Source organism: Ciconia boyciana, chromosome 3, assembly GCF_034638445.1.
Source record: "Ciconia boyciana chromosome 3, ASM3463844v1, whole genome shotgun sequence".
Taxonomy (NCBI): Eukaryota; Metazoa; Chordata; class Aves; order Ciconiiformes; family Ciconiidae; genus Ciconia; species Ciconia boyciana.
Genome location: NC_132936.1, coordinates 61,967,297 through 61,992,432, shown reverse-complemented (window position 1 = coordinate 61,992,432; position 25,136 = coordinate 61,967,297). Strand labels below are relative to the sequence as shown.

Here is a 25,136-nt window from a genome sequence, read left to right as displayed (position 1 = left end):
CATTACCAAGGCAGAGTTGCTAGAGCATAAGTAAAGCTTAATTTGTGTGTTAAAGGCTTACCAGGATATCCTCCGACAAAGACAGGGTCATTAGTGTCTGCTGAGGTCGAGGCCCTGTTTGGGCTGTTACCATCTACCTGTCTGTCATCCACAGTCAGCTCTAAACGGTGTTTGATCTTCTTTGCAAGAACCTTGTGCCACTGTCCATCACACAAGCTGCCTGGTGCATAGGGCTCATAGATAGCAGAGAATCGGCCTGCACCATTGTCAACGTGAAACATCACCTGAAAAGAGTGACATGGAAGTCAGCTAGTTCTCAAAATAGTTCTACAGTTCTTTTTTTTTTGTTTTTTTTTTTGTTTTGTTTATTTAAAGTCAACATGCTCTGACTGCACACACTAAAGCTCTAATTTAATACCAGACTCTATGTGGATTGCTGTCCCTCTGGCATCTGGGTTATGTCACTGAGATAAACACTAGTGGAAATACGCAGAATTGTTGTATAGGTTGTCATTTTTGCATTTTTTGTCTTAGTTTTGGGGTATTTCACCCCTCCACCCCAAGGTCTTTATAAATGATAGATTACTGACTGGTTTTCCAGACTGTGAAATAAAAGATATACACCAGAAACTAGTATTATTAATGACAAAGCCCTTCCTCAAAACTTTTCATATTCTCACTAATTGAAGTCCTGATGTTGCAGTTTTAGGAAACTCAAGTGTTACAGAATCTTTTAAAATATCTTTGTAAAAGTGTAAGAGCCTCTTGATGTATGTGAAGTGGCAAGTGCTGCATAAAGGAGAGCCCTGATATCGACTGAGATGCCTTGAGATTGGTGTAGTAAGCTTGCCTTTAAACTACCTGTGCTTTTTAAAACCAGTCTCTATAAAGAGCTAAAAATGCTTTGTTACTCACTTTTCCATCTACTAATTCGATACCAAGCCCATCCATTTTCTGGCTGCTGACTCCTAGGAGAACACCATTCATTCGTGTTGTACGGAATTCAAATTCCACAAGCAGGTCTGTTCCCACTTTGTATGCACCAACTTGTACAGAAAAGGGGAAGCATAATAAAATCAAGAAAAGCATTTAATACATTATTCCTAATAATCACACAAAGTGTGTTGCCAGTAATGCAAGGTAACTAACTCAGCATTATCAATGCACTCCATTTCATGTGAAATCATGTAAGTAACTGTTATGGTGGCTGTGCTTAGTGTGAGACCTTGCTAGAAAGTCATATAGTCTATCCCTAGGCAAGATAACTAAAAATGATCAGTGAGAGTTTCAAGTATTGGTCTCACTTTGCCTCCAGTCAGCAGGAGTTAGGTAGCACTGGAAGTTTTTGAAAGCAGCATCTCCTCTTTCTCTGTTCTTTGCCTATCAGCAGAATTGCTGTTCATTACCTGTTTTGGCAAAGCCTGTTCCATCGAAGTATGTTCCTTTCTGTGCAGTGACAAAGCATTTTCCAACATTGAAGCTGGAAGTTGGATTATCCAGGTCAACAGGTGATTCTGTCATTTTAAAACTTCTGATGCAGCCGTCGATGCTATAGGTGACCTGCAGTCAATATTTCAAACAAAATTTATGACTGTGCAAATCAAGCTGAAATGCTCAGAATAAAGGCCTGAAGTATGTCATCAAAAAGTACCTTTCCTCTGCTTCTCCGCTGGATTTATGGAGCTGAAAAAAACCTTGAATTTTACATGGCTAATCCTTAATATCTGATTGTAATTGGAATCTCATCTCAGTCATACTGAGGATGAATTACATTACTTTTCAGGGATGTGATCTGAGTCACATCTATTTGGCTTAATGGAGGGGACATAAAATAATACACTGCATAATGAAACATAGCAAATTACATCAGCAATGCAGGAATTTAATGGCCTATACTTTACCTATTTAATTGACGAGGTTATGGGGTTTGCAAGTAGACGAAGATACTGCATATAGTTCTCTGGGCTGCTGGTAATTTTACTAGGGCTTACGTGTCCCCCCCCCACCCTTAATCACTTTACTATGGGCCTAATGTTGCATGTTAAGACTGAGCTAATGCAGGTACACAGCTACTAAAATGAACAAAGCCCTGTGTAAAGGTTGTTGACCATACATAGTTCTTTGTGTAATAACCATATATAGGGCCGGTGACCACAGTGAGAAGGGCCACTCTGTTGGCCAGAGAGGCAGGTGGAGGCGAGGGATGTGCTCGGGTGCATGGAGGCTCCCGTGCGGGGTAGCAAACTGCAACTCCAGTTTGGCTTCTGCGCTGGGAGCACGTTACTGTGACTCCGAGCGGGTGGTACCTGCACACTTAAGCTGGTGGTGGAAGTAAGTGAGATCCTGGCTGGGGCAGGAGTGAGGGGCTGCCCAGGCTACACCCCGGGTTGCCCCGGGGCTCAGCTGTGTGATCGGTGCATCCCAGTGGGACCTCTGAGAGCCATTGGCATCTCCCCCCGCGTGAACTGCCCCCGGAGCTCTGCCTCCCTTTTCTCTCTGAGGTGTGCAGCAGCTGCGTTTTGGTTCTCAACTTTAGACAAAGGCTTTGAGCTTTGACTTAGAGTTAGGAAAATTTATCCCTGACATCAGTGGGAGAGAGGAAAATGATAAACATGTACTTTGAGGAAGAAAAGGAAGACATTCATAAGCAATGCAGTAGGAAGGAGGAAAATAAAAATCAGCATATAAAATACAGTGTAGAAATATGTATAAATACAGAAAGGGGAAAGGCACACTTGCAGAGGGAAGTCTTGACTCTGCACACCACCTCCTCTAACAATATCCTGACTAGTCACTTGAAAGAATTTCCAAAGAATTTCTTTCCTCATAAATCAAAGCTGGATGTACTGTGGAATTATATAGCTTATTACTTCTAGATACACCTGTACAAAGTTTTCATGAGAACTTGAGCAATATCAGTGAATAAATTAAGTTCTGAGCTGAGCAATGCTTTCGGTCAGCTTCTTCATAAATAGACCTTTTTCTAATTTCTAAGTGAAAGTCATCTCCAGATCAACAAGTATTGCTACCAAAAAAGAAAAATGCCACAAAAGAAAACAAATCTTGCCATCTTCACTGTGAGAATAAATCATAGAAATGCAGGATTTGTAGACAACTCTATAACATCCTCTAACTTTAAAATTTCACTTTCCTTATGGAAAAGCAAATCTGGTTATACTTTAGCATGGTAACAGGCAATATAACATCTTTTGCTGAAATCAGATTTTTGAGTGCTTAAAATATGACATCTGCTGAAGCCAAATAAGTAGGTATCAGTCTTCTGCACAGAATAGGAAGCCAGCCCACCTATGGTTACGTATCAGATTAGTGTCTAAAAAGGTTGATGTGTGTTTAGCAGAAAGCCCTAACTAAGATAATACATGCTTTCAACTTACTTTGCTTCAGAGCCTTTACATGAAGCCTACAACACAACACTATTAATACATCACGCGGTGTATTTTACTGAGAATGACTGAAAGGCAAGCACTGGTTTTTACCTTCTGTGAATGCCATTTGAAGTCACAGCTTCATTTAAATCCCAAAGCACATAAGACTGTCAGGATCTGACATGACTGTTATTGCCAGACTGAGCCATTTATCTGCATGGGTTCCCTCCATTACTTCCGACAAGGAGCAATAGGTAAGGATTTAGTGTTACCTTTCTCCTTAGATTAGTATTTGTAAATTGCAGATGTATTCCAAAGAGCATAACTTGATAGTATTAGGAATTATATTTTGTGAGTAGTGAAGTATTGCTTTTGTTTTCCAGTGCCTCAGATCTGGTTTAGTAAATCCAAATGATCAGTAGATTTGCCTCAATTTGGGCTTTCTGCACAATTTGGTCTTTCTGCACAATCCAAAATTTGTTAAGAAATATGATCTTACAGGTCAGTTTTCTTTATGGAACACGACTCTCAGATTTAGAGTGGCTACTCTTCCCCTTTATTCCCAATCCATGAGTTATTATAGTGACTTGTTTAAGCAGGATCTAGGAATTCCTTTTCTGTATTTATTTTGTCCACCCAAACTGGTGGACTCTTGCCTGTCTATATACTAGTCTTCACCATTCCATAATCATCTTACTAGAATGGTATTTACTCATGTGCAGTGTCTCTGAGAGTCTGGTTTGTTCCTTTGCCAGGATCTGTGCTTTTGCCTCCTCTTTACCATTCTGTATAACCACCCAGAATGAGCCTAGACGTAGCTGCTACTGACATTCCAGTTTTTTGTCCACATTGTGCTGTACTATACGCCTGATTTGTTGCTTGCTATAATTAAGTTCACTCAAGTTCTGGCTTCTGCTTTGAAAGACCCCTCTGTGCAGAGAAAAAATAATGCAGGGAAGAGGTTTTCTCCGGTTGTGATACTGGCATATCCTGGGGGGTGGGAGGGCAGCAGGAAAGTGAGATGACTGACACGGAGTTGTGCGGTTAGATGCAATAAATGGCCTGGGTGAAGGGATACAGTGTTCCTAGTTAATCCTACAAGGTTTAGGCCAAAATGATATTCACCTCTCTGGGCTCTCTGTTTGCCAAGATATCTTCTGTGTCAGCATGGAAGCTGGGCATTTAAACTGAAACAGTGATAAATTGAAATGTGCATATTTGGAAACAGAAAGAGGAAAACAGATTTTTCATGGCCTTACTTCAAAATACATTCTCTCCTTGTTTAGTAATAACAACACAAACCCAATTACAACAGTAAGCAGCACTACTACTGGGTACTTTGTAATTTTGGCTTCTACTGCTTCTCTTAGGGTATGCTTTCACTGTTTATTAGCACTTATTGCTAGATGAATTACAGCCAAGAGAAAGGGCAAGGCGTATTCAGGACCTTATACTCTAGCTGTGCAGTGATCCAAGTGGATACAAGTGTATGGATCTTTCTACTTTTCCATAACAGTACCTAACTCTGCTGTTTCTAGTTCTTTGCATTAACTGGATTCTGAGTCAGATCTTTCCACTGAAAGAAGGCAGTGTACCTCTAGTAAGGTCCATTTTATCCATATTCTTGAGCAGTCTGAGGGAAAAGCAAAACAAAACAAAACAAAACTGGGAAGACACTACTACCAATCAAGACATACTTAAGGAGTGTAAGATAACTTAAACAAACTTGCTTACTGGACCAATTCTTCTAGTTGTGTAGTTAACGGGCAATCCTCCAACATACAGCATTCCTACAACATCCAGTATATCGGCCTTCTTGGGGCTAACAGTCCTGTTTGAAACATCATCTACTATAAGGTTTCCTTCTTGCTTGGTTCGAATGACTTTTATCTAAAAAGACACACAAATGCAATACAATTACAGATAGTTTTCTGACAACAAAGCGTTTCCAGATTGTAACTAGCCTTACAGTCTGCAATATATAACAATATGGGAGAAAATAGTAGGAGTGGTTAGCAGAAGTACCGTGGCAGCAACTATGGATAATGTTCATGGAACAGAGCTCCTGCGCAAGGTTTTGTGCAAACGTATCACTGCCTTTTAATTAGCTCTGGGTCAGAGGCATCACGACTATTATTTATTAGAATTACTAAAAGGACTTGGGGTTCCTTTAAAAAGCTTCATTGTTGCTATCTTAGGCATGCCACAATATTGTTTTTCCTGGAATCAGATAGAAATTTGAAGTACTGGGAATAGTAAATGCTGAACGTTAATGGCACTGGCTGCAAATCTTTATTACAGCACATGTTTGCAGACAATATTGAGTTTATGATTCCACTAGTTTGGACGTGCCTCAGATCATAGTTCATGCTAGAGTAAATACAATACCAACTATGTTCAGTTGGTATTATGGCGTCTGTTCAGGCAAGTGGGCTGTGAATGGCAGGGAGGAAGTGCAATTGCTGAAGAGTTGAGGAAATTCTACCCCAACAACCATAGGCCAGTTTCTTTCCAAAGGCTTATACTGATAGCTCTACAAATCGGTATAATAATGGTTCTGTATAAAAAGGGATAAAATGTGAAATGCAACATCATATTAGCAGATTTCTAAACAGGACAGTAGTTAGCTCACCAGGGTAGCAAAGAGAGAGAAACAGCATTTTTCTTTGGCTTTTCTTTAACATGGCTGCTTCTGCTTCAGTGTGGCAGCACATCTGTCAAGCAGTGGCAAGGACTGAACGCTGACAAGGGGTGGCCTGAAGGCGAGGGACTGAACCCAGTGTTTATAGACGACTGTACATTTGAGACGGACAATTACACCTTGGGCAGAAGGAGGATTTGGTGAGCGAGACAGGAACCGGGCACAGACACCCTTACAGAGGACCTGAAGAGAACAACGCGGCACTGTAACGAGGCCTGGCAGGAACGTTTGACTGGTGCCCTAGCTTTGCAGGCCTGAGGGAAACGTTCCAACCCAAACCATTTCAAATGGAGAAAAGGTTCTCACTAAAAGGATTATTATAAGGAGAAGCCCCCGCTTTCTTAAAAAACCAAAGACTGCGGTCTTTTCTTAAAGAGGTTGCCTTTTTCCCCCTCCCAAAATGGACTTTCTTGTGTTTTTTGGGAACTGTGACTTTGGATTTTGTCTCCATTCTCTCTTACAAAAATGGGATCTACAACAAGGGTCCCTGTCTTGCCGAGTGCCAAGCTGCATGCCCAAAGAGCACAGTTTTCCATTAAGAAATATATGCTCCAGTTGGTTGTCTCAGAACATAGAGAAAATGGCTAAAAGAGCAAAACACATCTGTTCTGTATCTAGCAGAAAGGGGCCCTGGTCTACTGCCAGTGCTCCTAGGCATTATGTAAAACAGATAAATACTGACTACAACTTTATTTTTTCCCCTCGTGAAATACCTTGGTTTAGAGCATTTGCTATCATCAAAAAGTTCATGAATAAAAATCCAGTGAAAATAAAATTCCTACAGAACAGGGTGGGAATGAAGCAGAGAGGGACTAAGGATGACTGCAAAGAGGGTTTTGTAAGAGCAATTCAAGCGTAACAGAAAATGCAATTAGATTTTTTCTCATTTGGTGATAGAGATGTGGATGGTGACTTTCCAAATATCTGTCCGAAATTTAATGTCTCTTATAGTATATAATTTGAATACATAGTTACATGTATTCTTTTCTTCTCTGTCTTTATTGGTGCCTTCAGGCATGTTACCTAATGAATATACTATGTGTCTGTTGTCCTTGGCCCAGTAAATACTAAACTTCATGGCTGTGATACTATTCCTTCCCTTACCATCCGAAAGCCACAGGCATTGTGTATAAATGCTTCCTCTCACAAAGTCACAGAAGGGGCTGCCAAGTACATCCATCAATATCATATTTATTCCCTAATGAACTGAATTAATAATGCAGGGAAGATTTACTTAAATGTTACTTTTTTTTCTTTGTTCTTAGCATTATGGCTGAACAATGACATTATTAACATAGAAACAACCGGTTTTAATGATGTATTCCATCATCATGAGCTGATACTCACCTGAGCCCTATTAGGCAGGAAGGAACATTTTCTGCAGTTCCTTACCATACATGGGACATATTCTAAATATGTCCAGAAAGATGTGTTTCCTGAAGGAGAAATTTCGAAGATCAGCACTAACTTTTTTGTTAGTGGAATATGTACTGTGTACTTAACAGTGAATCTGAAAGCACAAATTTTGCAGACTACAGAAAATCCTAGTTGTAAAGTTTAGCTTGTATGGACTACGTTTTGCAAATATCTTAAGGTGAAACAAAGCTCTCAGCATTACAAAGAATAATTTAGCATTAGAGATTATTATACCTTGTGCCACTGGCCATCATTTATTTTGTTGGAAATCATTGTGTTGGTGTCTCCACTCCCCAGATCATAGCTAAAATAAGGCAGTCCATTCTTTATCTGAACTGTAGCAAAATCAGCATGGTTGATGCGGGCCATATAAAATAGCAAGCCAGAATCAGCTGTTGTTCGGACTTCAAATTCAATTGTAAGTCTGAAAATAAAACAAAAAGAAAAACAGAAACAAAGGAAAAGATATTCGGAGTCAGACAGTAGGCAAATTTATCTGCTTTGCCATTGTGTTCCTCTAACCAAGCTTTACAGTTAGTGACCCATTTTACTTGTCCATCAGGGTTTAAGAAAAATAATTTGGTTATACATGAATTGCATTTCACACATATCTGATCCCTGACATGTGAGTGTTCATTAGTCCTTTTACTGTGGAAATACAAAAGTGCAACCTTGGCATAGAATTTCAAGATACAATTCTCAGCTGCAGCTGTAGTTGCTCGAAAATCCCAGCCCTTGTAAAATTCCAGCGGCGTCATCCATCATCCACACACATAATGCTCGCAAAGAAGAGCGAGCTGTAGTGACAGCTGGCAAATGTTGAGTTTCTAATGAGTTGTATTGCCTGAAGACAGGTTGCGAAACTTTTAAAGATGCAGAGAGAAGAGTTTACAATCAGGATATAAAACACTTATTCTGATTTCTCCCAACGGAAAATGGGGGGGTGTCTGAGGAGGTCTGCTGACCCCTTGGACAGAATGGTAATGCTGAAAACCTCCCCTACAGCAAAGAACCTGGGAAGAAATGATTTAGATTATCTAGATGCTAAGGTTGTACTGGCAGCAGATCACTAACCTAGCCCAAGCTGAGCTGCAAAGTCAGTACCTGAAAGTAGCTGATAATATAAATGTGAAAAATCATTGCATGAAAATGATCAGGCCAGGATTCTTATTTGAAAAGAAGACAGGCAAGGACTGTAGGATTACATATTTCTTTTAATTATTTTCCTAGTTTTCTAAAATTAGCATACATGAAAAGATGCAGTACAGCATCTTTATAGGTAAAAATAAGTGTGAGGCTGATGGATTTGTAAACTACAAGGCAGCAAAAATGCTTAGTGGTGTGACATGGTGCATGCGTTAATGATCATGTGCCGTCACAGCAAAAATGAACAATTAACAAGTTACAGCTTCACAAATCCATTGAAAACAGCTGTATTTTTATAAGTAGCTCTTGGAATTCCTTTGCATATCAATATGTGTATGTATGTATTGTTATACTTTGGGAGGGCACCGTCATTTTGCCTGTTTACTGTGCAAGCTTGATCTTAACTATCGGAGGAAAGGGGAAAAAAAGTTTGCTTATTAGGAGAAATTATCAAGTTACTGAACCAAGAAACTTTCTTCTGAAAAAGCAACCTCTGAACTCAGTTGCATGACCTGGTTTCATTCTTCTGTTTGTTTTTCTGCAAATCAGTCTGGGATCTGTGTGTGCCCAAACCTTTATAAACAAAGAGGTAAACCGTTTTTTGTGAGAGCTACTTAGGTGGGCACTTCATTGCCTAGCTTTCATGCTTTAATGCTTTTTATGTTTGCTTAATGAAATGAATTAGCCATGGGACATGACCTTTTTCAGATTATGCCCATAATTTTGGGAGATGCTTTTGAGAATATTAGGAGGGGCATTTTATTTTGACATTATGCCATCAAAACTCATTGCTGAAATAAACAATATACCTGTTTTTCACTTTGGTGTCATCAAATGCAACTGCAATGTGGCTGTTCCTTGAAAGACCAAATTGCTTGCCGCCTTCCAAAATGGCTGGTTCTGTGTCAGCAGCACAAGAATCCTGCAAAATATACAGCGATCATACAAACTTCATGTTTTGTATCTATCTCCGCTGTGCACATGCTGGAAGTCTTCCAGCTGCTCAGGACTGAGAATATTCCACCTAGTCTAGACACTGGCCCTGCAATTTTCCAGTGTGTTGATGTTTCATCACACCAGCTAAAGTTATAAACCAGTAGGACAGGAACTTGGTGTAAAAGCAGAGCTCATTAAAGCTGGCTGTAAAAGCAAATAAAAGTAATATAAGAACATTGCTGCTTTCATGCCACCAGTGGACATCTACAAGAGTCTTAAGTGATTTCCAGGCAGCTCAGTGTACTCTTAGCTCACATAACTGAGTTTTACACAGTAGGATGCCCTCTTACAGAAATGAAGCAAGACTTAAGTTTTAAAGGGCTGCTTTGCTGTCGACTTGCAATCTAGTCACCTTAAAAATAATGAGTTAAAAGTAGTTTCAGATCCTGCACCTGTCAACGAGTCCTCCGTTTTACTTCTTTATATTGTTTTACAGTTGTATTCTTTGTTTCATGCGCTGTTGTTTCCCCTGGTGCTGCTGAAAGGCCCCCCCCAATAGGGGAAGCGGATAACTGAGGGGTAGAAGTAACAACTGTTAAACTCCCCGAGCTGGCGCATGTAGACACATTACCCAGGGGGTAAAGAAAGAAACCCCTCCCTGTCTGTTCCACTTCTCTTCATCTTAAAGTGGTGCAACAATGGAAGGTAAAATATCTTCTGCCCGGTATAATTTTCTCTTTTTAATTTCACCAGGTCTTTTAATCTCTGGCCCTAAAGCTCTTGTATAGGGGTGCCTGGGGCAATGCGAGACCGTGGTAATTACCAGCTCCTACTTATGTCTAGCTTTTGCCTCCCACTGAGAGTATTGTGAAGAAACTACTCAAAGGATCTAACACAACACAATATCAGGACAATACCGCTGGGAAAAAAACAAACTTTGATAGCTGCAAGCTCTGTTTTTAAGCACTGTGGCTGATCTCATTTTGGATTGGCGACAGCCTCTTATTTGAGCCCTGACTCAGCAGGGACCTGCAAAGCACAAGGTGTGGTGCTTTGCTGACAAAGAGCTCTTTCTGTGAAACATTTTGAAAATGTCACGAGTGACTCATCAGGCACTGAGATTTCAGCCGCAAAGAGGAAATTTCTTTCCCCCTCTCACGCAGTTTTTCAGTAGTGTTATATTTGTGCTTTCACATGTCACGAAAATCTTCACAACAGTATAGAGCACTTCTGAAAATTAGTTTTCCACAATGAATGCTCTGGCTTGAATATGACAGAACACCATGCATTATGACAAGTACACATCAATGTACAATGGAGGGAAAAAGCAGGGAAAATTCAGCAGTACCAAACAAAGTTATGAATGTGTGATAGCAGTCTTCCAGTGATCAGCAAATAGAAAAAAAATCATATTCCCATAATGCTGGGTAAAGTTTCTAATTATTTTAAGCTTTACAGGTTTATCTAGAAGTTTAACAACTATGTTAATAATAATATTGTGTATATAATACTTTCAATAGCATTTAGGCTTGCTAAAATTGGACGATAGGGACTAACTACTGGTACTGGAACAACAGGAAAGAATTGGAAAATACACTAATGCACACTTTTCAGTGGCACACGTTTACATATTACATGGTAGAAGGACATATTCTGACAGTAAATTCAATCCTAGGTTGGTATGTGTTAGTAAAGGGTCTGGCCCTGCCACTTCAGCTGCTCCCCAGCATCAGCAAACACTGCAGTTTTTCTTCATCCCAGCAGGAGGACAAAGAGTGGGGCAAGGAGTGGGGGAGTGCCAAACACACTGTGATGGTTGGAATCATAGCAAGCATACACCGATTATTTACTGATAAATACTAATCGGTAACAGTGAACATTCATTAGGTTGATGTGGAAATGGCAGGAAAAGGAAAAAAAATAAATCAGTAGGGCATGCTTAAAAAACTTCCAGGTTTTATTCACCAACCTGTGTCTGCTTTCACTTTAAGGACAGCCAGCTTCACAGCCTTCACAAGACTGTGAACTAAGCACAGGTCATCAGCCTATATTAAAATACCCCAGCTTTGTTTTTTCAGTAATGGCCTTCAGGTGTCCTGGATTTAAACCTGGCGGCTTAATAATCTCCCTTATTACCTGAGAGCCTCAAGACTGAACTCTTCAGCTGCACTTTACTTCAGTCTTGTCCGATGTCAGGGACTTGACTGGTAAGTCAAGAAGCTAGGTGTGTATCACAGTGGCAATGAAGAACAGAAAAGCCCACTGGTGGACTGTCACACATTCTCTACAAACAATGCTGTATTAGCAGTTACAAACAAGTAATTAGGGGAAAAAGGGAGCACCACTGAAGCAGTCTCCACAGTTCATTGAATAGTGTTAATAAAACAATGAGGTAATGCATGGAGAAATAGTGGAAGATACCGTCATGGAGACAAATGCAGAAGTAATGCTGGCGCTCTTCATTTCAGTGGCAAGCGAATCCTGAGAAGCAGTGAATAACATGAGGCAGAAGCAGCAGTTAGTTACCCAACATTGAGAAACATTTTGGCATCCGTAGCAAGCAGCAGCAGCAGTCTGGTGACCAGTGTATTTCCCAACTGTCCTACTTCTAGATCTTGGCTTGCCTTTAGTAGAGGGTAGGTCTTTTTCATTTGGGACTAAACTCCCCTCCCCTTTTACATGCAGATGGATAACAGAGATAAAAAAGGTCCTAAAAGGACTTAAGTAGAACAGATACCTTATTTAAGCCTACTATGTGGAAATAATTTTTTTCTGCTGTATATTTTCCATATACAGTCCTTCTACGCTGAGCTTCTGTATAATTAACAGTCATATGAGCGCTATCTCATTATTAGACTCTAGTTACTTATTTTGTTGCAACATTCCCCAGAAAAATACTTTGGAGAACTTACTTAGATGAACGTAAAAACTATCCAAAAGCTTGCCTTATTTAAGATACTTTCAAGTCTTCAGAATACTGAAACGGTTTCATTTTTTCCAAGGAGAAAGTGGAGTAATGGTGTTGTATTTAGAGTTTTATTTCGAACTTCTGTTTCAAGTTATCACGGCTCTAGATATGTGGTATAAAAAACTCACCTAGTTACAATGCGACTAGTTTCTGGTATTAATGAGTAGATCTATTCTTCTCAATTTTGCTATTCAAAAGTTAGTGCTTAGAGTCTTAGAAAGTGGGCACTCGCTCTCTCATGCGCTTCTGTGGTTTTTATTTTTTTTATAATGGATGAGTGCACTCTTTCACAACAGTGAGCATTAAACTGGATAACTTTTTACCTTGTTGCCTCGTTCCTTATCTTTCTATGGTGGCCTTACTATACTGCAAATTTGCTTACTTGCAACTCCATACAGCAAGATGCATCGGAGCCCTCGTGTTACAACTACTCCACCTTGTGGGAATGAATCAAAAATGCTGCCCTAGAGCATTAACAGCCCGATACATCGAACTCCGGGGCTCGGGCAGGGTAATAACTAAGATGGAACTTGCCTATCTTGAACCCCAGGCTCCCATTTCCAGGCACACGGATGGCTGCATGTGCTCTGGAGACTTCAGCAGTGCCTGACAAGTCCTTCTAGCTAAAGCCGTGCCATATGTACCTGGCCAGTGAAGGTGGCCGTGAATCTCAAATATAAAATTAACCTCAACAAGTTAGGGGGTTTGGCCTAATTTTTGTACTGTTTTTGGTAGGAAAACATTGTTAGAAATCCTACCTATGTCCAAGGAAAACCAGATATGAATTCTGAAAACAAGTCAGGTAACAGGGAGTGACTGTGGCAATGAATTCAGGTTCCTTTGTCTCTAACTGACGGACTTACAGCCAACTGACTCACTGAAAATCACAACTCTTTTTTTTTTTTTTTTTTTGTGGTCTTCATGCAATTAATTGATAATCTTAATTTCTGGATCACACACAAAAATCCAATACAAACAAACTCAACGTTCTGTAATGTTGTGTTAGTGAGGAAGTGTGAAATGAGAATGAAGATTAAACCTGACTCAGCGTGGGAGCGCCTCCCAAAATGGTGAAAAGATCTTATGAAGCCAATCTGGGAGAAACTGTCAAAATTACTGACTCTCTTGTATTTGATATATATAAAAAGGGAAGTTAAATATTCTGGTTGTTGACTTCTCAAAACTGTCTTATTATGGTAGTGTAAATAGGCTCCTAACTGGTAAATGTGCAGTCTTCTCACACTGTTTGGAAACCTCACCCATACTGAACTCTAAGTTGCATAAACCAGTGGATTGTATGCAGGTGTAACAAAATGCAAAGGATCCCCTCCCACCCCCCGAAAATCTTCCAGTGGATATATTATTCAGTTTAATATTCAGATATCTAAACATATCTTTTCTGGACAGTAAAATGTTGCATCAACTTGTAAAACTGCTACACTTGTGACAGAAGCATTTTCTTCTTAAATTTCATTGTATAAGACTGCTTGCCGCTATCTAGCTATTAAAGATTTCTGGCAACAACAGTTGAGCTCAATTTAGCAGTGACTGGGATTTCATTTCTTAAGTTCATAAGTCTCCTGACTAAAGTTATAAAATAGCAGTGGAGGAATTGCTGTATCAAACAGACCTCTCTGGTCTACCTGTTTCTTCACTGTGTCACTGACACGGCTGTTATCATGTGCTTCAGAGAACAGCAGAAGAAATAGAATAATGACATGGATTTCCCATAGGAAAATTTCCCTTCCAACCCCGATCGGATATTGCTTGTCTTACGTCCTGAAGTGCAAGGGTGTAGGGCTAAGCATACAAGCCAAAGGGAATTCTAGTGCGATATCGTTCTTTAAATTACTGTTGTGATAATCCAAGCAAATGACATCAATCAGTTTTCCATTATCCACAGGTTTTACTGACCTGGAACAAGGTGTTCCCTTTACAATATCATGCTGAATTGTTACTATTTTTGTGGAAAATTACTTCGTTATTCTTAATGGCTAGCTTTTCAATTTTGCCTGGAAAAAGAAACTTTTCAAACTTTACCTGAGTGAAGTGATCTACACTTACAAGTGCTGAAGATAGAGATGGTGTTGGAGGAGGAGGGGAAGCAGGAGTCGTCCTTGGTCTTTCTTTCTCCCCATTAGTGTCTGGTTCAGGTTGGATCAGGACTGTTGTGTGGATTGGTTTATCTTCATCCTCTGGTGGCCTAACCTCTGGTTCTAGAGAGGGACATTGGCCAATATCTGCATTTTCAAAGGACACGGGCTGAGCAAAATCCATGGGGCTGAGAACACACAAAGAAGTTGATGTCTGTTATTAGTTTTTCTGCCTTTTTACCACCCATTTATAAAGAATAACGATATGCTGCAGTGTAATTCCACTTCACAGGACACAAGAGCCAGGATTCATTCCATCTGTTTTAGGTACAGAAGTGGGTCACTTAAATTAGAGGTGATAGTCACCATTGGCTTTCCTTCCTACAATCAGTGCAGAGAGACAGGCATCCTCTTTGGCAAGCTTTACCAGCCTAGGCAGGCTGAATCACATTGTAGAGAAGTCCTTCTCTCTGATGTACATTGATGGAGTATGGGGTGATGAGATCCTAATTTAGGTACTTCAGTTACGTGAAAGAAAGATTTAGTGGGAACTTTCTATAGAGGTTTTACTTTATTCACCATTCCCTTTCTTTTTACTTAAATGTTCCTTCCAGATTACTGCAGCACGCACTTTCCACAAAGCAAATTAATTCCCATGGTGGTTCTCAGAATTTGTATACTCTTGGAGATCAACCTTACTTAAAATAAAGTGTTATAGTACACCATAAATACCTATCACTGAGGCAAGCCTTACTGCAGCGTTACTGTTGAATTTCTCTGATTTTATAGATAAATGGACAGGTGTTGGCTTGTCTGTAAAACAGTTCATTAATTGCATAGCCTATGGAGCGTATATCGTAGACAAAAAAAGGAAGGGCATATTAAGAAAACAGATCATATTCTAGGATTTGCTGTTAGTATGATTCCTTGCAACAATGAAGCTTCTTTTGGCAGCCAAGGTAGTTAACCAGACCTCATTAACTGGACATTTGTTGGCATCAGTAAGACTTACATGGCATTAATGACAAGATTCCATATACAGCCCTCAAATGGTGGTATGTTTCTGAGAGGTGCAGTCTGAAACTGAGAAGAAGTACCCCCCACAAAGAGTTTCTTAACAGAGATGGGCTGGTCTGTCGGCAATCTCTGAGTCTGGCCTTTGTCTTCATCTACTTGAACAGTGAACATCCTGTGAAAAAGATTTGAAAGCAAAGAAATACATATTTTACTCTGGTTATTGCTTGTATTGAAATCATCACTCTGCAGGCTCCATTTACTCCTACACCAGCTATAACACTGAGCAACCCAAATTATGTAATTAGCAGCTCACATTAAATGCATATTAACCACTAGAAGGTTTTCAGCTACTGCTCTGCTTCCTCAGTAGTTCTCCGACACAGCTTGGCAAAGCCGTGCTGCAGAGAGGCGATAATATCAGTGACTGGTCGAAGAGGAAGAAGTGGTTTGTAGTACGGCAGCACTGCCATGGTAAGGGCCCAGCCTGCGGCACTGTGCTGGTAGGTATAATCATCTAGTGCTCAGCAGGATGGGAACAGCGTGGGGTCACATTTTGTTTGGGCTCCCTATTTCCTGGTTTGTACAAGTTATTATCTTCTTGCAGGGGGACAAACACTGCTACAGACTGCTCTGATCGCAGAATCAACCGCAGATACATACTGTAGGCTTTTTAAAAGATCGGGTAGCTTTTTTTCTGGGGGAGACAGCAGAGTAGGAAAATTGCTGACTGTTCACCATGTAGTGATACAAGTGCTGTAATTCATTTTCATGGGTAATGCACATGCTACAAGTTAAAAGACAAAGCAGTCCCACGGAACATCCTGTTACAGTTGAACAGAGGAAGGTAGAAGCCTCTGAAGCACAGCACCACTGGCTGACCAAGCCAAGTGAAGGAATGGAAAAAAGAGCAAAGAAGAAAGGGGTAAATATGGTGAAGGACATTATCCTGGTAAAAGCAAGAATCCAAATTTGAGAGAAAAGCTGAATGCTCTTGCCTGTCAAAGCTACTGAGATGCAAATGTTGTGGGTTTGTACCACATTTACAAGGAAACATGGTAAAGAGGACAGAAAGTGAAAAACTACTTTGCCAAGCCATACATTGTGTGTACTGAGAAAGCAGCTTTAATGTAAGGGCTGTGGAATTGAGAGTGGATTATTTTGATGGGTAACATATATAACAAGGCATAGCAACAAGAGTCAAAAATCTCACTGCTGTCTTTGGGACAATTTACCATTGGTCAAACATAGAAAATCTCCAACTTCCGAACAAATCCAGCTCAAGGTGAACTGAGTTGCAACAGATGGATAAGAACTTCGGTATTTTTGAAGGTGAATGTGGAATGCTAGTTGGCATAATTTCTTTATGCTGTTAGACTATATTTAATAGAATTTAGCCAGGAGAGAATCAGGACCACAAAAAAAAGCTATATGTGTCTCTGGTAAACTCTGATATGATTTATGAAGTGCAGTTTTTATTGCAAATATGTTACGGTCATGCTAAACATCAGGACCTAACTATTCAAGCATCTTTGACTACAATTAGTTATCTAAACCCAAGTTGGGTATCTGTAAGTAAGTAGCTTGATTTTTCAGAATTACTGAGCATCCTTATGACATATCAGAAATAATCAGTTTCTGGCAAATAACCTCACTTTTTTCAACTGCAAAATTATATTGAACTCTGATATTCTTCCTTAACAATAATTACAAATGTTAGCAACTGAATATTGAAAATGTTTATTGAAAAGAGGCCATTTTTCATAAGTAAAACACTTGGCTTTATTATTTACACAAGTCCTAGACAGAACTGGATAGTGACTTAAGCACCTGAATTCGATAACTGTTGTACTACATGCAAATTGTCCAATTTCCTCATAGTTTTGGATGGATTTATTTGGTTTAGAAAGCTGTAGAGTAAGAAAGTGATTCATTTTTCAAAGGGAAACTGAGGAAGTGGGTATTAAAACTTATGCTTCGGGACAATCTCTAGGATTTCCCCCAGACCCTTCAGGAGTGGAAACAGAAGGAGAGAGATTTCTCTGGGGGTAGTTCAGAACGACAGACTAATTTAGGTTCTGTGAAGTGTCCCAGAGAGGACATTTCTCTCCACTGCCTTCAGAAGAAATGTAGGGAAATCAGCCTGTCAAAACTTGAGTTATCCTTTGTGCTGCTGCATGTTAGCCATGGCTACTGATTGTCAATGTTTTCATCAGCATGCAATATTTCATCTCATCTTTAGCCATTACCATAGTAAACATTTTGGCTCTAAGCAGAACCATCCAATGATGTGCATTAGTCTTCAACAGTATCCTATAATTAACTTGGAAGAGAAAGCACATACTTCATAATTATATGGACAATTATCTCTCTGAAGAGTTTTCAAAAGGTTTTCCTCCTATTTAATCAAATAAAGCTTGAGTTTGTGATGAGCAGAGGAGGGGTTAATCTTAATTTATATCTTTTCACATCCATTTCAGGTTACAGAAAACGCAGAGTTCAGATAATTTGTTTTGTAACAGAGCTACAGTGATGAACAAGCATCATCACTGCATGGCATTGTACAGCAAGTGTGTCTTGATGTAGTCTCACAGGTCAAGCTATTGTACTTGCTATAGCACTGCAGAAAAGAACTTTCTTTGTTGTTTAGAGATTCTTATTATCATCTGCATATTTGTGTTCTGTCACAGTGACACAAAATGTTTCGCAAAATGCAGTCATCCATTTCCAAAATAACTTTTTCTCCCGAAGAATTTACAGTTTTACCTCAAACTAGTGATTGAAGCTGAGGAGAGAGATTGTCTGAAGGCATTATTTACAAGATTTTTTTTTAATGATACAATAGAAATTCAGTCAGATAATTATACTGACAAAGGACAAAGCAAAGCAAAGCAAATTATAGAGAGGACAGAAGGGCACCTTGGGACTAGACAGATAGGAATTTTTGCTGAAGAAGGCTGCAGTGTTGTGGGGGTAAGAGGGTGAAGCCTAGTGTTCAGAGTGCTTGGATACGCACATTTTGTAACATGCTGGATGTCACATCTTCTTTCTGATTTCTTTTTTAAACAAAACAGAACAACGTTGTGCATAGTGCACTAATCCACTGAATGTCTGTACAGTATGTACACATTGGTATGTCCAAATGCCCACAACGAACCCTACTTGGAACAAGGGCTATTCCAGGCCATCATAACACTGACTGTCCGAGTCCTACACACTACAGTAATGCTGTTTCTAATCACTTTCTGAATGGTGAAGTGTAATTAGCATTTTTTACAATGTCTGAGAAAGGACAAAGGAATTTATATGAAATTCTGTTTAAAACAACATGGTCTGAGAAGGCCTGCAATGGCTTTCCAGCAGTAAGAATGACTGCCGTTTATCTGGGACTGTGGGTCTTCATTGTTTCACCACATTTAGCTGGGCACCACCATAACCCCGTGTATATACACCAGCACATGGCATCTCAGAAAGGCTATGGGCTGCTGTGCTGTTGCTGTTTATATACTTTGAAAAAGGTCTTTTTCTACATGTCTTGAAAAGGTGATTTACTGTACCACAGCAGTATTTCTCATCCACAGATTCGATTAATAAAATATATTTGCCAAGAACCAGAAAGTTAAAGATGCCAATTCAGACAAATGCAGGTCTCTGGAGAAACAGGCTGATTGATAGCCTACGAAAGCATATAAACTTAGCTCTGCAAAATAATAAGCACTGTCAGAAACTAACTTCTAAAAATTTTTGGATAAGGATGGAATTACACTAAATTCTTTGCCTCAGCAGAAGCATTTACATGGATTGCTAAAGACATCGGTACATTCGCTTTGTTGAATTAGCTGTGCTGCGTGGTCTGTAGCACTTCTAGGTATTTGTTACCCTTTAGCTCGTTCTATCCGGATGGAGTGTGCTCTGCCATCATGAAACTCGCCAGCTTCTGGTTTGATGGTGATTCTGTGGGGATCCCGTATCCCAGTGGAGATATGCACTTCTAGTCGACCTCTGTTCAGGAACACTGCATAGTAGGCCTGCAATGTGTATGTTGGTATGAGAAGGTAAGTTACATTTGGAAAGAAATTATTTCACTTAGTTTTACATTAGTGTGTATGTTTTATTTTCTTACACTGGTTTTTAATTTGCTCACCATAGACAAGCTACTGTAGTTCCAGTTCTGCTGCTGCTGCTACATTCAGACTCTTGTATTTTTGTAATGAGGAATGGGTAAAATGAGGTCACGCTGGAAGGCCTCATCAAAAGATTTAACTCTCTGCATACCTATTTGCAGGGAAGGATGGAGACTTCAAACCTACAATTCTTCTGATTTTTGCTGCAGGCCTGGTCTTAAACACATCAAGCCCTGAACAGCATTGATCTCAGTATGAGTTCTGCATTCGGAGGGCTGGCAAATCACGCTAGTAGTTACTCTAGCAACCAACATCATGTTGTAGCGGATTTCAGGATCTAACCTCCAGTTACTATAGCAATGAGTGTCATGCTCACTTCTGTGACCTGAAGAGCTGGGTAACGATAAAGGAGCCCCTACCCTGAAGTTAATGTCATGCGGGTGAGCCATTATAATGTGCTGTCCCTGGGGCATGTTCCTCCAGGTCACTGAGAGCTCTCTTCCAAAACAGGCAGGAAGGACAATAATGGAATATCATTTCCCAGAAGTCCTGAACAAAGAAAGCACCCAAATATTCTGTTTATCTCTGTTGTAGTAAGTCTGTCTGTGAGGTTTTTAATTAATCAAGATTTGAATAATTTTTCACAGCAATCACACTTTGACCAGTTAGTCACTTGGACTCTGTAGGTACTTCCTCTGAACAGACTGACTCTATCCTCTTCTTCAGAAAGGATTTATACTGCAGATTTGTATTTTATGGGAGAGAAGGAGAGGCTGGAGCACTCTTAAGTCTTATATCCCACAGCAGTGATCCCAAACAAGGGCCTTATCTTGCACTGCTTTTAGCAGCTTTTTTTTTTTTTGTCTCGGGGAAACAGAATGACCCTTATTTATGTCTATATGAACAGGAATGAGAGACGTTTCCAAGCATTAATAGTGCATAAGTAGTCCTCAGAATGAGTGAAGAACAGTATTCTCTAATATTTAGGTTTGATTAAAAAAACAACATGGAAGCATCTATATGATAGAAAAACAAATCTGTTGTTGTTTAGCAAGAAGCAATGGATGCCTTACTGTAAATCTTTAAGAGAAACAGTTACCCCAATGCAAAACAACCATTTCTGAGCCTCTATCAGATTCTCCATCAGATAAAGGATAACATCAGAAATAATTGATTCCCTAGCACTGAAAGTATAAACATCTGACAGTGTCTTGAAACGAACCAAGTGGAAGAAGTTCAGTAAAATTGTGCGTTTTCTTTATCTTTTGCTAGGTTCCTCGTACCTGTCCCGTCTGTCTGCGCTTTCTCCTCAGAGGGGCAGCTTTCCTCCCAGTGTACCTGCGCTTTCTCCTGGGGGGGACAACCGTGCCACTTGTGCCAAACAAGATGATCCCAGACTCATTCTTGGTGCTGAAGGAGAGGTTGATTTCTGTGCCCATGTCAAAGGAGACAGGCTGCAGTTCCACAAAACCTGGCTTGGGGAAGCTAACTGTATAAATGTTCTGTAGGAAGAAGAGGACAGGAAAGTCCATTAGTAGGATTAAAAGCAAGAGTATGAACATGCAGAAAGATTTATTAACTAAAATAAAAAACTATGTAAATATAACTAGTGTGGTGAGATGGAAAGTAATAATAAACACTACGCAATTTACTTCTCAAAGTGTTGTGCAAACACTAATTTACCTGTTTACATCTGGCATCATTAGAGTATTTCTGGAATCCTGTCTTACAGGAAGGCAAAGTTCCAGTCTTATTTCAGTATATCCTCTTGGATTAAAAATAACTGCTCACAGGTGTTTTTTTATATGAACGTTTTTCATTCAGTTAATACAGTGGGATTTTGCTTTTAAATCAGTACAATAGAGAACAATAGCCAATATGAACATAAACTAGATTGTATTATTTGTCACATGTGCCCAGAAAATACTTTTCATTAATCAGTCATTATTGCTTCATCATTATTGCTTCACTAAGCACCACTGCTTTCTTGATGACTCAGGCTCATAAATAAAGCACTCATTGTGCATGGCCCAACTCTTTGGACATTGGTAGCCATTAACACAATTTAAAGAGTAGAATATGTCATCAAATAATAAATCAGTGCATAGTCCTGAAGATTTTCTGTAATAACTCCCAATTCTTGTACTCTTCCAGACAGGGAAGACCATTTGATAGAAACAGTGACTTTTTCTAAAATAACTCACCATTTTTTCAGTACAGTAGAACTGTTTTCAGGTCTAGAGATAATAGATTATGCTAGATAAAATAATTGCTGATGATGTTCACCTTTCTCTGAAATCCGAGGGCATTTAAATACTTGAGCGTATATCCAGTCTTTATCTTTTGCTTTTACTTCACTTTTTAATTATCCTACATATCCTGTTTTGTACAATTAGGGTATTTTATTTAATTCCCCAACAAAAAATGGTTAATCCAATTAGACTTCAAATTCTGAAACCTCAAGAGTTACAAAATAATGTGAAAAACAAAGTTTTTTCTAAGATTCACAGCAACAGAAGAAAATAAACACAACTATTCTTCTTTCCTATTCAGGAAAGAACCTACAATAAATGCAAACAAATATGAACATCTGTAGAAAATTTTTGCTGAACCCAGACTTGTAAGATTTAAAAGCATTTGAGCAATCTGGTTGTTTACAGTTTAGCTTTGTCACAAACCTGAAAACTTAAAAATGGCCATCTCATGACAGATCCACCTAGTCTAATATCCTGGTTGAGAGTCCTATTGTTGTGTGCTTTTTGCTCTGATGAAAGCCAGAGATAGAAGTGAGAAAAACACCAAAAGAAGGTACTCGTCTTATTTTGGCCTGGCCAGGTTCCAGTCACCGTTCAAAGGAAATTTTCAATGTTTTGGAGAAAAATGTTTGGAGAGCATCTGTTTAACAACAGCTCATTTGGATTTGCTGTAGTGGTATCTGATATGGAACTCCAGATCATATATCTGCTTGCAAAACTATCTTAAATAGCATACATTTCCAGGGAAGAAATATAAACTGTTTATTAGGAGACAAATGTCACTGGAAATATTTTTTTATATATGAAGGCTCTTCTTTTCCATGGAAAATTACTACATTCTCTCTCAAACTTAGGATCAGATTCCTTTAATTTTATATGCATTGAAAGCCTGTTAATTAGAAGCAGCAACAATTGAAAATAAATAGACTTGAGTTGTATTTAAAGTTAAAATAATGACACCGATTTTGCACATTCTTAATGATCAGTAAGAAATGTGCCTTCCAGCTCAGTGGTAGGTCATAACAGTAAGTGCTCTACAGTTCCTATCCTAAAGGTGACTTTGTTTCAGTCACCCCCAAATATACTGTGAATTTCAAAGTACCTCAGGTTTTCTGTAGTGAATGATGTTATAATAACAATTTTTAAAAAATAATTTAAATCCTTGGATTTTATATGCATCAAAATTTTTAAGGTTTTTGCAATATTGTCAGTGCTTAATTCTATCCTCATTAATGTCAATAATTCCCATTTTAGTCAGCTGAAACAAAGCTAGACCATTGCTAAGCATTTCAGAAAATCCTACCCTTTAGGGATAGGAATATCACAACTGTCCAGAGATACTGTCCAAGAAGTTAGGATCTGGAAAACTGGTATACTTGCTGATCAGACTCATTCATCTTTCTTTCTCTTAAATATAACTGTTCTGATTTTTCAGGTTAGATCCCTATGTGTGTCTGAATATGCCTTATACAATTAATATGTTATGCCATAAAATCAGAAACCAGAAAACATTTATACCCATTAAGACCAAAATACATGGAAGTCAGACTAACCTCTAGTGTGCATCCTTTGGTTAGACCAACAAAATCAGGACTACTCAATATATTATATGGTGTCCTTGAAATTTCAATCTCTTTGAGGCAACCTGTATATTTCTTTAAGTTCACTTCAGGCCTAAAAAAAATGTAGAAGTACAATGTATTTTCAAAAATAGAGTTTAGGGAGAACACAGTCAGCCAGACACAGACATATGCATTTTCAGATGCACAGATGCTTGATTTTTTTTTTTTTAAATACACGCGTACACTCAAATGAATACATCTTGCCTTCTACACCTATGAGCACATATTGTACTCTGCTTTCCATCAGTCAAAGGTGTAACGGTAGATTCATCTAATCTCCAGTTGACAACAGTTATCTTTTCCATTTTTTCTTTCTTTTCTTTTCTTTCATTTTTTTTTTCTTTTTGGTAAAGGAGTGCTGTCACCTTTGGTGTTTAAATGCAGTGAGCTATGAAATAAGTAAGTAGTTATTCCTTAGGCAAAGCAGAAAGATGCAAGCTAGGAAATCATAACAATAAGGAGAGACCTTAACTGGAAGACAGATGTTTCATTCATCTTTTTGCATGCTAAATCCTAACGAAAGAGGAACTTTAGCAGCATACAACCATTTTGGATGAAGTCTTTGCCAAAAACTGAAAAAAATTTTCATTTGATTTTTTTTTATGCTTTAGGAATTCTTTATGTTTAGGTGGACTGACATGTTTTCTATGTATTTTATATTCCCAGTATCTTTGCTATGAAAACTGCTGCATATTTTCTTGTGACACAGCAATATATTTGACTTTCTCAGGCAGTTAAAGAAAACAAAACACTTGGGTTTGTAACAGAATCCAAGACAGGAAAATATTGTAATAGAATTGCAAAGTTCCACGGTTTGGCTCATCAGCCGGTTGCCAGAAGAAATGAGAAAACCCCTGAAAGTAACACCAAAGCTAGCATGCTTGAATGCAAAAGTATGATTTCCCAGGCCTGGGAACACCAGAGTGAGACCATAACTGCTGGCAAAATCTGAACCAGGCTTGCAAGAAGAAAAGCCTTATAAAGTCACTTCAGAAAAAAAGTTACCATTCATACCATGGAGAGTAAATCCAAAAAGAAAAAAAGCACTAGTTAATTCACTCACAATATTACCCATGAGTGCTTAGGAGAATATCTGAATAATACGAACAGCTCAAAGAAAGACAAATGAATTTGGAAAACAAATAAGGAGTTATTTGTGGGGAGAAAAAAAAACCCAAACACTTCAGCTCCCTGGAAGGAAAGAAAAGATTTTAAAGAATGTTAATTACAAAACAAAACCATTTTGCACAGATACTGTTCAGCTGCATGTTCTGGTACTGAAAGCCATTCTTTGCATCATAGCCATCCTAGCAAGCGCAGTGTATTCTCTGGCAAATTAGCATCCCCTGCATAAGTTAAAGTAAGCATCTGGCTTACTAAAATAATCCATATTCTGCTTTATTTACAGTCATCTAGTTATGGTCACCTTTCAATTTTGATTTTTTATTTCCTAGCTCTTCCCCAGTTCCTTTATA

General features: G+C 39.0%; 1 protein-coding gene across 1 annotated transcript in view; it reads right to left on the bottom strand.

The window, feature by feature from the left end:
* LAMA2 (laminin subunit alpha 2) overlaps positions 1–25,136 on the bottom strand; it is a 386,413-nt gene that overhangs the window by 2,655 nt on the left and 358,622 nt on the right. Inside the window, exons 54-65 of the mRNA XM_072855832.1 lie at positions 23,593–23,713; positions 21,123–21,286; positions 21,068–21,080; positions 19,540–19,688; positions 15,659–15,835; positions 14,624–14,834; positions 9,459–9,571; positions 7,738–7,927; positions 5,121–5,276; positions 1,407–1,560; positions 916–1,046; positions 62–284 (exon numbers count right to left, since the gene is read on the bottom strand). Coding sequence (XP_072711933.1) covers positions 62–284; positions 916–1,046; positions 1,407–1,560; positions 5,121–5,276; positions 7,738–7,927; positions 9,459–9,571; positions 14,624–14,834; positions 15,659–15,835; positions 19,540–19,688; positions 21,068–21,080; positions 21,123–21,286; positions 23,593–23,713 — 1,802 coding nt within the window. The remainder of the gene's footprint in view (positions 1–61; positions 285–915; positions 1,047–1,406; positions 1,561–5,120; positions 5,277–7,737; positions 7,928–9,458; positions 9,572–14,623; positions 14,835–15,658; positions 15,836–19,539; positions 19,689–21,067; positions 21,081–21,122; positions 21,287–23,592; positions 23,714–25,136) is intronic.